Consider the following 12,333-nt stretch of genomic DNA (forward strand, 5'->3'; position numbering starts at 1 on the left):
AATGAGAATGCAACTCCTCAGCCGGGTCCCTCTTGCTTCACCCTAAAAGGGTTTTATTGCTTAATTAACTCTTGGTTTCTCTAATTAGGAGCTCTTTGTTCTGGGCCAGGCTCGGGGGAGGTTAAGTCTGGCTTTAGGGTCAGAATAACCCCGGTGACTTCTCAAAGCTCAGCTTTTTGTGGCGTTTCAGCGCCACTTTCCCTCCCCCCCAACGCCGCCATCCATCAGCTCCAGGAATGCCCTGGTGTTTTTCCCTGATTTTAGATGGGAAAAGTCCCCATTTTTAAGGATTTTCTGTGTTGGCCACACCTGAAACATGGAATTTTGGTGTTACCCAGGTGTTTTCCAGATGTTCTGCTCAACCTCCATGGCTTCAATCCTGCCCGGAACAACCACAAAAATAAAGCAGGCAGCAAATCCTCGTAAAAAATTCCAATTCAGGGCCTGAACCCACTTTTTTGGGAGCAAAAAACCCCACTTTGGTCCAACTCCAAGAGGCTCCCTGGCAACCTCCCTGTAGCACCAGGAGCACCAGGCAGCTGATGCTCCAAAAAATGGGATTTCATCCTTTTCCAAGAGGTCAGGGAAGGCTGAACCGCGGCCCCGTGTCCCAATTCGTCCCTGGGTGACCCCAAGGCTGCTCCACTTTTCCACCAGGTCCTGGAAAAACCTGGGAAAGGCTGAACTCCAACGAGGTCATTCCCGAGCTCCGGAGGGGGAATGAAGCAATTGGGGATTGGATTCTTTGATGGGACGGCCGCTGGAAAAGTTGTGAGGTTTGAGTGAGGCAATTAGAGCCCTGCAGGAGAAATTAGGGATAAATTTAGGCTGGGAATTAGCAGAGGTTTCTAAGGAGCAGAGAAGAAATTAGGACTAAATTTAGGCTGGGAATTAGCAGAGGTTTCTAAGGAGCAGAGAAGAAATTAGGACTAAATTTAGGCTGGGAATTAGCAGAGGTTTGTAAGGAGCAGAGAAGAGATTGGGGATTAGTTTAGGCCGGGAATCAGGAGGAGATTCTCAAGGAGCAGCACAGGAGTTCTCAGGAACAGTCTGGGAAATCCAAAAATGGGGCACAAACCATGGAGAAAGCTTTGGGCTGAGTTTGGGGGATTTATGGGGGAGGTTTTATAGCAGAGTCCCAGACCTGACTCAGCCCCGAGCGTCTCCTGGGAGACGGGAAACTCAGCCAGGGACGGGAGTTTTATAGGAACCCTCTGGATCCTGGGAAGCTCAGGAATTATGGAATGGGTGGGGTTGGAAGGAGTCTTAAAAATCATCTCATTCCAACCCCTGCCATGGGACACCTTCTGCTGTCCCAGGCTGCTCCAACCCGGCCTTGGACATTCCCAGGGGTGGGAAATCCATGGAATAACCCGGGCCAGGGCCTCCCCACCCTCACAGGGAACAATCCCTTCCCAAAATCCCACCCCAATTCCCCCTCTGTCACTCTGACCCCATTCCCTGCGGTTCCTGAGGAAAAGCCCCTCTCCAGCTTCCCCGGAGCCCCTGCAGATCCCGGGAGAGCCTCTGGGATCTGAACATTCCCAGCTTTTCCAGCAGCGGGAGCAGGAGGCTGAGCAAGGGGGTGGCGGATCCCTCCCCGATCTCCTGGGAATGCTCTTCCTGATGGCCCCAGGACCCCCCAGGCCTGGGACAGGTCTGGGACAGGTTTTGCCCCCGGGGACCCCCGGCTCCTTCTCCAGGGAGCTGATTCCCAGCAGGACACCCCAGTCCGCGCTGGTGCCTCGGGTTCCTCCCGGATCCAGTGGCGAAAAAGGGGTTGGGCTGAGGCAAATCCAAAATTTAAACCTTTCCTGGAGAGAGAGAGAGGCAGAGGGGGAGGATCCAAAGGGATTTTCCAGAGGCAGGAGCGGCTTGTGCGGGCCAATGCTGCGCTCTGGTGGCTGGGGACGCTCGGGCCCCTTGGGGACACTCGGCTCGTGTTCCCTCATGGAAAAGGGACATTGAGGGGCTGGAGCTGGAGCTGGAGCAGCAGGAGAAGGGAATGGAAAACCCTGAGGGAGCTGCGGGGGCTCATCCCAGAGAAAAGGGGGATCCAGGAGGAATTTGGGGCTCTTCCAGGGGGGATTTGGGATCTGATCGCAGGGAACGGGGCCAGGACAAGAGGGAACGGCCTCGAGCTGTGCCAGGGGGGGCTCAGGGTGGATATTTGGGAAAATCCCTCCTGGAAAGGGCGGCCAGGCCTTGGGAGGGGCTGCCCAGGGAGGGTTGGAGTGGCCATCCCTGGAGGTGTCCGAGGGATCCCGGGATGTTGGTTTGGGTGTCCAGGTGGGGACCAGGCACAGCTTGGACTCGCTGATCCTGGAGGGCTTTTCCAGCCTCAGGGATCCTGGAATTCTGCCCTTTTTAACACACCTGACTCCACCTGGAAGCCGCCACGAGGTGAAGGTGGAGGAAAGGAGCTTAAGCAGAGCCCTGGCACGGAGGAGATGGAGGAGGGAGGTCCAAAAAAAACCCCCGGAGGAGGAGCCGGGTGGGACCTTGGGGCTCCTCCACGTTGCCTTTAAGGAATCAGGAACGAGAAGGAGCCGCGATTCTGGAGGATGAGCCAAGGCCCCAGGAATGCAGAGCTCCCTCCCTGCTCCAAAAATAGAAACTCGGCAGCAGAACAAAAGGAAGGAGAGAGAAGATTAAAAAGGTGAATTTTTAAGGTGGGATCCGGGGCGTTGGAGTGATGTAAAATCATCCCTGCTCCGTGAATTCCTCCCTGGGAAGCTCCTTCTGAGGCCTGGCCGCCTTTTCCAGGTGGAAATTCCTGCTGGTGCCCAGACCTGGATAAAAGTAATAGAAATAATATATGAATAGTAATAGAAAATAATAATAGAAAATAATAATAGAAAATAATAATAGAAAATAATAATAGAAAATAATTATATAAAGCAATAATATAAAACAATAATATAATATAATATTATAAAATAATAATATAAAACAATAATATAAAATAACAATATAAAGCAATAATATAAAACAATAATATAAAATAATACTATAAAATAACAATATAAAACAATAATATAAAACCATAACATAAAATAATACTATTAAATAATACTATAAAACAATACTATAAAATAATAATATAAAATAACAATATAAAACAATAATAGAAAACAATTATATAAAATAATATTGTTAAATAATAATAGAAAACAATTATATAAAATAATATTATTAAATAATAATATAAAACAATTATCTAAAACAATTATATAAAATAATAATAAAAACCAATAATCTAAAATAACAATATAAAATAATAATATAGAATAAAAAACCTATTTCTATAACAACTTATAAAAACAATATTTATTTCTAATTTCTATTCCCATAAATATGAAACATGAGCTGCTTGTTTTGGTCCAAGGGAGGTTCACACCTCCGGCATTTGGAGCCGAAAACCACGCGGGAATCGTGGCTTCGCATCAAAGAAATGATTCCTGCGGGAGAGGAGCCACAACAAAGCCCCGTTCTTGTGGTTCAGGTGGAGCCGAGCACTCGGAGCTGAGCAGGAAAAGTCTGGATTCATTCCTGGACTCGTCCCTGATGGAGAATTCCGTAATTAAAGGAGCATTTCGCCCTCTCTGCTTCTTCCCCCATGTGGGGCACAGTTACCCAGGAACTCCCAAACTTCCTGATTCATTTTCATGGCCGAATTCTTTGGGGCCCTTTCTCCCGGCCACAAAAACCGCCCGGGCGGGGCCGTTTCTGCCGGTTCACAAGAAACCACATTTTTTAATTAAAAAAAAGTCAAATACTCAGGCCCTGTCCCCTCCCTGTGCGTTTGGGTTCCGTGTTGGTGTCACCAGGGCTGGGCATTATTTTGTCCCTCTTAGCTCTGCTGGAGCCAGCAGGGACAAATTGTCCCTTTTTGGAGGTCATTTTGTGTCAAAATGAACCCATCAAAGCTCAGAGCAGGTTTTTAGTGACTTAAAAAATTCATCTCTGGGTTTTACGAGGATTTATTCGAACCTGTGTGAGATAAGGAGTTGAATCACCAAGAAAGTCCCACGTGGTTTTCGGAGGAAGTTTATTTTTGGGTGGCAGCTGAGCTGGTTGTGCAAGGGCTGCCACCCAAGCTGGCTGTGCCTCACCTCTCCCGGTCACCTGAGAGTCACCGGGTGCCACATTCCCGCTGCTCCGGGGGCAGGTGACAGCCTCAGGATCCGCGTGGGGACACCCAGAGCCAGAGGTGACAAAAAGCTCCGGAGCTGATAAACTTCCTCCAGCCCCGTGTGACTTCCTCAGTCATTCAGTTCTTACCTCACACACATAAAAAACCCTCTAAAACCAGGAATTAATTCTTTTAAGTCACTACAAACCTGCTCCGAGCTTTGATGGGTTCATTTTGACACAAAATGACCCCAAAAAGGGACAATTTGTCCCTGCTGGCTCCAGCAGAGCTCAGAGGGACAAAATAATGCCCAGCCCTGGTGACACCAACACGGAACCCAAACGCACAGGGAGGGGACAGGGCCTGAGTATTTGACTTTTTTTTAATTAAAAAATGTGGTTTCTTGTGAACCGGCAGAAACGGCCCCGCCCGGGCGGTTTTTGTGGCCGGGAGAAAGGGCCCCAAAGAATTCGGCCACGAAAATGAATCAGGAAGTTTGGGAGTTCCTGGGTAACTGTGCCCCACATGGGGGAAGAAGCAGAGAGGGCGAAATGCTCCTTTAATTACGGAATTCTCCATCAGGGACGAGTCCAGGAATGAATCCAGACCCTTCCTGCTCAGTGCTGTGGGACAATTTCTTCCTGCTGATCCCAAGGAGAGCTGAGAGGGACCAGGACAAAACAACGTCCGGCCCTGGTGACATCAACACCGAGCTGGAACCTCAGGGAGGGGAGAGAATTTGAGGTTTTTTATTGAAAAATGAAGATTTTTCTGGCTAACGAGATATCCGAGGGGGGATTTGTTCTCCTGTTTTCCCTCAGTGGAACCAAATCCCTGCCCAAAACCTGGCCAAACACCCCCAAAATCCGGGCATTGAGGGGTGGGTGGGGGGCACCCACAGAGCTGGAGAAGCCCACGGAAAACCCGTCCCAAATCCAACAGAGCCATCAATTATTGGGACAACCCCATCCCATTCCCAAGGAGAGATCCAGGGTAGCTTTGGCAAAAATGCCAGCTCGTTTTGGGCTGGGATTGGTGGTTTCCAGGGAGAACATTCCCTGCACAGGGATGGTGGGAGGGACTTTTCCATCAGGAACTGCAGCGACGGCAAAAGGGGGGAACGAGCTAAAAGTGAAAGAGGGGAGATTTAGGTTGGATTTAGGAAGGAATCGTTCCCTGTGAGACCTCCAGGGATGGGAAAACCCCTGGAAAGCCATTCCTACACATCCAGGGGTTCACTCCCCAAACACAGCCCAAGGCTGGGGCTGCTGCTCCGAATGCCATCGAGGCTTCCCGTGCCAGGCGGGATTATCCCGAGGTAATTACGCGCTCTGGGAAGCTGACATGGAACCACTCATTGTCGGGGATGAGTCGGCGGCTCCGACTCACTCCAGGAGGGCCGGGAGTTAATGGGGCCCTGGCGGCTCCCAGGCACCTCCGGCGGCCCTATAAAAGCTCTCCTGGAGCTGGGACGCGCTGGTCACCTCTGGAAGTTCTTCCCACCCCTGGGAGCTGGGTGAGTCTGGTTCCTGAGCCTCTGGAGATGCTGGGATGGGGAATTAGAAGGGAGTTCTTTATTCCCAGAGTGGGGATGGGCTGGATTGGGTTGCTCAGGGAAGATTCCCCATGCTGGGGAGTGTCCAAGGCCAGCTTGGACAGGGTTTGGAAGCAGGACTTGGGTTTGGTGAGATCCAGGGTGGCTTTGGAAAAAATGCCAGCTTGTTTTGGGGTGGGATTGGTGGTTTCCAAGGAGAACATTCCCTGCAAGAAGAGAGCCTGGAAAGGGGCTTTCCCTCAGGGACTGGAGTGACAGGAGAAGGGGGAATGCGTTCGGAGTGAAAGAGGGGAAATTCGGGTGGGATTTGGGAAGGAATCGCTCCCTGTGTGGGTGGGGAGGCCCTGGCCCAGGTTATTCCATGGATTCCCCAGCCCTGGAAGTGTCCAAGGCCGGGCTGGAGCCACCTGGGACAGCAGAAGGTGTCCCATGGCACGGGTTGAGTTGATCCTTTAATGTCCCTTCCAACCCAAATCGCTCTGGGATTCCGTGATTAGGAAATTCAGATTCATTCCTGATTTTTCCATATAAAAACTGATATTTGGGAGAGGTTCTTCCAACCGATGGGTTGGAACTGGGAGGGGACTCTTGGTATTTGCTGCTGAATATCTGAATCCCTGATTCGCTGCTGAAAAAGGGGAATTTGGGAGCGAGGGAAGTTTGTTTTAAATCATTCATTCATTAAATTAATTCACTAATTAGGGGGATTTGCATTAATTTGGGGGCTGTTTGATTTGGGGAGTGCCTGCACAGCGCTGCAGTGTGGGGCCACACAATCAGCCTGGTGCTGTTGTGGTCTCAATCCCCTTTAATTAACTTTGCTTCGTTAACGAGCTTGAACTTTGGGGGGTGGGGGGGCTGAGGACCCCCGCCCTGGGTGGCCTCGGCCTCTCCAGCTGTGGCAGAGGTGGCCAAAGGTTCAGAGCTCCTTGGGGCTGGGATTTCTCCTCCAAGCATCACCAGGAGGCCACAAAAAGAGGGAAGGGAGGGATGGGGGATTGGATTTAAGGATGGAAAGCAGCTCCAGGATCAGTTTGAGATCCCAAATCAGTTCCCCGTGGAGCTCCAGGGATGGGGAGGGGGTCACAGTCTGTGACAGGGGACCACGAGGGCTTCGAGAAGATATTGAGTGACTTCAAGTCAGATCTTCAGCGATGTCCTTGTCACTCTGGTGGGACATTCAGTGCTGGGTGCCCCCAAGTGTCCCCAGTTTGGATTCGAGCCATGGTTCAGAGCTAAAAGGAGCAGTTGGGTCCCTCAGGTGCTGCTGGGGCTGTGTGGGGATGGTGGCACAGCTGGGACGTGCCCCCGATGTGTGGGCACTGCGAGGAACTCACCTGTCCAGGCTTCCTCAGGTGTCACCGAATGGGTTGGGAGGGTCCTTAAAATTCACCTCATTGCAACCCCACTTGTGTCATTCCTGTCCTGCCCAAGTGTCCCCAAGATGTCCCCAAGACTTCCCACCTGTGCTGGGACCGTGGCACAGCTGGGACATGTCCCTGAGGTTTGGGGACCAGAGGCTTCCTCAGGTGTCACCGAATGGGTTGGGTTGGGAGGGACCTCAAAGTCCACCTCATTCCAACCCCGTCCGTGTCCTTCCAGTCCTGCCGAGTGTCCCCAAGATGTCTTGCTACCTCCAGCAGCACCTCCCTCCGCTCTACCAGCACCCCGTGGCACTGTCCCCTGGCGTCCCCTTCCCGGCTCAGCAGTGGCACTCCACCACCTGCATCCCCCAGGCCGTGCTCGGCCACGTCCCCCTGCAGCGGGCGATGTCCTCCAGCGTGTGCCACCAGCAAAGCGTCACCCAGGCCGTGCCCCAGCAGCTCTGTGGACCCCTCTGTGTGCCCCAGCGCCTCCTGCAGCAGCAGATTGTCCCCAGGCGTGTGACAACGTGCGTGCCGCCGCAGCAGCACGCGACCAGCGGCGCGGGTGTCACCCAGTGCGTGCCGCACCAGGTGGGGGTGACCCAGTGCGTGCCACAGCAGCTTCAGGTGCCGCAGCAGTGCCCGCCCGTCCTCCAGCAGCAGAAGGTTGTCCCCAGGTGCGTGACGACGTGCGTGCCACAGCAGCGCGTGACGGGCGGCGCGGGTGTCACCGGCGTCACCCAGTGTGTGCCACAGCAGCTGCGGGTGCCCCAGCCCGAGTGCGTCCCCCAGCAGAAGGTCGTCCCCAGGTGTGTCACCACCTGCGTGCCGCGGCCGCCGTACGCCACCAAGGGCATCCCGCAGCAGCAGAGCGCCACCAGGTGCGTCCCCCAGCAGCGTGTGAGCACCTTCTGTCCCCAGCAGGGTGTCCCCAGGTGTGTCACCACCTGCGTTCCCCAGCAGCGCGCGGCCCAGTGCGTCTCCTACCATTGGATGCCAGCGCCTGTCCCCCAGCAGCAGCAGAGCGTCACCCCCTGTGTGCCCCCGCAGTGGCACAGCAGGTGCGTCACCAAGTGTGTCCCGCAGCAGTGTGACACCGGCGGGGCCAGCATTTGTGTCCCGCAGCAGCAGAGTGGGGCGGTTTGTGCCACCCAGCAAAGTGCCACCAAGTGCGTCCCCCAGCAAAGTGCCACCAAGGTTGTCCCTCAGCAAAGTGCCACCAAGTGTGTCCCCCAGCAGTGTGGGACAATCTGTGTCCCCCAGCAGTGTGCCACCAAGAGTGTCACTCAACAGAGTGTCACCAAGTGTGTCCCCCAGCAAAGCGTGACCAGATGTGTCCCTCAGCAAGGTATGAGCAAGTGTGTCCCTCAGCAAAGTGCCACCAAGTGCATCCCCCAGCAAAGTGCCACCAAGTGCATCCCTCAGCAAAGTGCCACCAAGTGCATCCCCCAGCAAAGTGCCACCAAGTGCATCCCTCAGCAAAGTGCCACCAAGTGCATCCCCCAGCAAAGTGCCACCAAGTGCATCCCCCAGCAAAGTGCCACCAAGTGCATCCCTCAGCAAAGTGCCACCAAGTGCATCCCCCAGCAAAGTGCCACCAAGTGCATCCCCCAGCAAAGTGCCACCAAGTGTGTCCCCCAGCAGTATGGGACAATTTGTGTCCCCCAGCAGTGTGTAACCAAGAGTGTCACCTATCAAAGTGCCACCAAGTGTGTCCCTCAGCAGTGTGGGACAGTCTGTGTCCCCCAGCAGTGTGCCACCAAGAGTGTCCCCCAGCAAAGCGTGACCAAGTGTATCCCCCAGCAGTATGGGACAGTTTGTGTCCCCCATCAAAGTGCCACCAAATGCATCCCTCAGCAGAGTGCCACCAAGTGTGTCCCCCAGCAAAGCGTGACCAGATGTGTCCCCCAGCAAAGTGCCACCAAGTGCATCCCCCAGCAGTGTGGGACCCAGAGTGTCACCCAGCAAAGTGCCACCAAGTGTGTCCCCCAGCAGTGTGGTGGAGTGAAGATCTCCAGCCACTCCAAGAAATACTGCTCGGCTCCCAAGTGGCCCTGGTGACAGGGAGCAGGACGAGGACAATCCCTGGGAAATCGGGATTTGGGATCTTTATCTCCTCCCGTCGCTCCCATCGGCGTTATCCCGGTTTCCCAGCGTTTCTCTCCCTTCCCGTGGTGACATTATGGGTGCCTCTGGTTCTTTCCTTGATCTGCCGCAAGGTGTTGGTGGGATGGGATGAAATTCCCACCGAATTCCAAGAAATCCTGATTTTAAGCAATAAAAATAATATTAAACGAAGGAATAGAAAGGTCTGAGGAGTCCAGATCTCCCCAGCTTTGGGAGGACTGCTCCAGATCCCAGCTCCACGTTTATTCCTGGAATTGGGAGGGAATGTTCCGGTTAAGTTGGATTCCACAAGGCTCGGAGCTTTCCAGAACATCCGGGGTTGGACTCAGAAGCCGAAGGTGAATTTCTGAAGGAAATGGGATAAAATTCCCTCAGAATCCCAGGATGGGCAAGGTCAGGAGGGACCAGGGTGGGTCCAAATTCCCTATTCCAGCAGGGTGATCCCGGAGCATGGGATGGTTCTGGAACATCCCCAGGGAGGGAGACTCCAGACCTTTTCCAGTGCACAGAGAGGGAATTCCTCAAATTCAGGTGGAAAAGGACCATCCCAGCCCAGGAGAGCCCTTTCCCTTCGGAATGTGGCCAGAATTCCCGTTTTTTTCAACTCCTGACTCCAGCAGAGTCCCCAAGCAAGAATTCCCCAAGAATTCCCCAAGAATTCCCCAAGAATTCCCAGTGTGCCAAAGCTGAAACGTTCCACGCCGATGTTTTATCCCTTAATTAAGACAAAAAGCACAACTTGAAAGGAAAACTCTTCGAAAAAACACTGAAAGCTGTAGCAGGATTATTTTATAAATGTTTCCTTATAAAGGTAATTAATTAATTAAACTCTTTATGCTGAAGATGTGCGTTGAAAGCAAACTTTATTTACAGAAATATATGAATACTTTAAATAGATATAAACTTAAATAAACATTCTTGTCCGACCTCAGATTAAAATCTTGGTTTTCTGCCTCTTGGTGTTTTTTTAATTGAATTTTTATTCAATATTAATTGAATATCGTTATAAATCATGTTATTAATATTATCAGAAATGTTTAATACTATTATAAATATTTCTTTAATATGAAATATTAAACATGGACTATTTCTTTAATATTAAATATTTCTTCAATAATAAAAATTTATTTAATAAGAAATATTTCTTTAATAATAAGTATTTATTCAGTAAGAAATGCTTTTTTAACATGAAATGTTAGATACGGAATATTTGTTTAAGAATAAGTATTTCTTTAAGAATAAATATTTATTTAATATTAAATATTTATTTAATGAGAAATATTTATTTAATATGGAATCTTAATAAGAAATATTTGTTTAATAATAAATATTTAATATTAAATATTTCTTTAATATTAAATATTTCTTTAATAATAAATATTTCTTTAATAATAAATATTTCTGTAATGTGAAATATTAAATGTGGAATATTTATTTAATAAGAAATATTTAATATTAAATATTTATTTAATATTTCTTTAATATTTAATATTAAACATTTCTTCAATAATAAATATTTCTTTAACAATAAATATTTCTTTAACATGAAATATTAAATATGGAGTATTTATTTAATAAGAAATATTTATTAAATATTAAATATTTCTTTATTAAATCCAGTGAAATCCGGGCTGGAAAAAGCAGTGGATGAGCCCCGTCATTAGGAAAAGGAGCAGGAGCTCACCCGAGCAGCTCGGGAGGTGACCCCGGGTGGTGCCAGCGGGGACAGGAGGGTGTGCCCGGGCTGGGGACGCTGTTCCGCATCTTGTCCTGCCCCTCCCTGGCTCGGTGACCTCCAGGTGCCACCTGGAGTTGTCCAAGAGCTCCTGGAAGTGTTGGGAGATCCCGGGGGTCGCCTTCTCCTGGGAGTTTGGGGCTTTTTTCCAGCAGGGAATGTGCTGCTCCTGCCGCCCCCCGAGCCAGGGACGGTGCCACGACCCAACCCTCCGGATCCCCCCAAAACTGAGGGATGAAATCATGGAATGGTTTCGGTTGGAGGGATGTCAAAATCATCCCATTCCATGGGCAGGGACATTCCCACTGTCCCAGGCTGCTCCAGCCCGGCCTTGGACATTCCCAGGGCTGGGGAATCCATGGAATAACCCGGGCCAGGGCCTCCCCACCCTCACAGGGAACAATTCCATCCCAAAATCCCACCCCAATTCCCCCTCTGTCACTCTGACCCCATTCCCTGTGTCCTGTCCTGAGGAAAAGCCCCTCTCCAGCTTCCCCGGAGCCCCTGCAGATCCTGGGAAGGGCTCTGAGGTCTCCACAGGTTGAACATTCCCAATGTTCCCGGTCCCTCCATCACCTCTGGAGGAGTTGTCCCATGCCAGGGTGGCCTTGTGGCTTTTCGCATGGAATCATCTGGAAAAATCCTCCTGGGGGGGCTGGATCCCGGGTTTTGGGGTCACCAGGATTTGGGGATGTTTTGGAGGGAGCTGTGCTGGAGCCTGGCCCTGGCTCTGACTCAGCTGTGCCTCAGTTTCCCCAGTGTTTAATTGGGAATAATGACCCCCCCCCAAAGTCCCAGGAGCCTCTGGGAGATGAAAGGGCCTCGCAAATGTTAATTAAGGGCATTTGGATGCTAATTAAGGACATTTTTAATGCCAGGTCATGGTGGTAATGCTCTGCTCGCCCAAACTGGGCACGCACAACCGGGAATTAGCAGCTCTTGGAGGCTCCTTGATCCCGAGCTTCCCAAGGAATTGGGATCACGGAGCCCATAAAACCGGGATTAATCCACGCTCCGACGCCTGTTTATTCCTGGGATTTTAGGTCAGGGAATTCAGCATTAAAAAGTTTGTTGTTTTTCAGGGGAGGGAAACTCCATAAAAGTGAGAGGAATCCAGGCTGGAGTCAGGATTTGTCTTCAGGGTTCCTCCCTTCAGCCCTTGGAATGTTGGGATCGACCTGGAAAAGAGGCACCATGTCCCTGTAATTTCCTATGGAGATGGGAAATTAAATGGAAGTCACGGGGATGCCTCCAGGCTTCTGGGAAAGGAGGAAAAAGCACTGGAAATTCAGTTTGTGGGCCTTAATTTGGAGCTCGATATTCCAAATATCCCAATATTCCGATACTTCAATATTCCAATATCCAAATATTCAAATATCCAAGTGTTCCAGTATTCAAATAATCCAATATTCCAATA

At 50.7% G+C, this 12,333-nt stretch overlaps 1 protein-coding gene across 1 annotated transcript; it reads left to right on the plus strand.

The window, feature by feature from the left end:
- The first annotated feature begins 7,312 nt into the window (after window positions 1-7,312).
- LOC138098464 (G surface protein, allelic form 156-like) lies at window positions 7,313-9,115 on the plus strand. The gene has a single exon (XM_068995032.1). The coding sequence runs from the start codon at window positions 7,313-7,315 to the stop codon at window positions 9,113-9,115; it is 1,803 nt and encodes a 600-aa protein (XP_068851133.1).
- Window positions 9,116-12,333: the final 3,218 nt, after the last annotated feature.

The sequence above is a fragment of the Aphelocoma coerulescens genome, chromosome 25, assembly GCF_041296385.1.
Source record: "Aphelocoma coerulescens isolate FSJ_1873_10779 chromosome 25, UR_Acoe_1.0, whole genome shotgun sequence".
NCBI classification, from domain to species: Eukaryota; Metazoa; Chordata; class Aves; order Passeriformes; family Corvidae; genus Aphelocoma; species Aphelocoma coerulescens.

Excerpts from the sequence above, each read along its gene's own strand:
- LOC138098464 (XM_068995032.1), top strand. The coding sequence starts at position 7,313 with ATGTCTTGCTACCTCCAGCAGCACCTCCCTCCGCTCTACCAGCACCCC.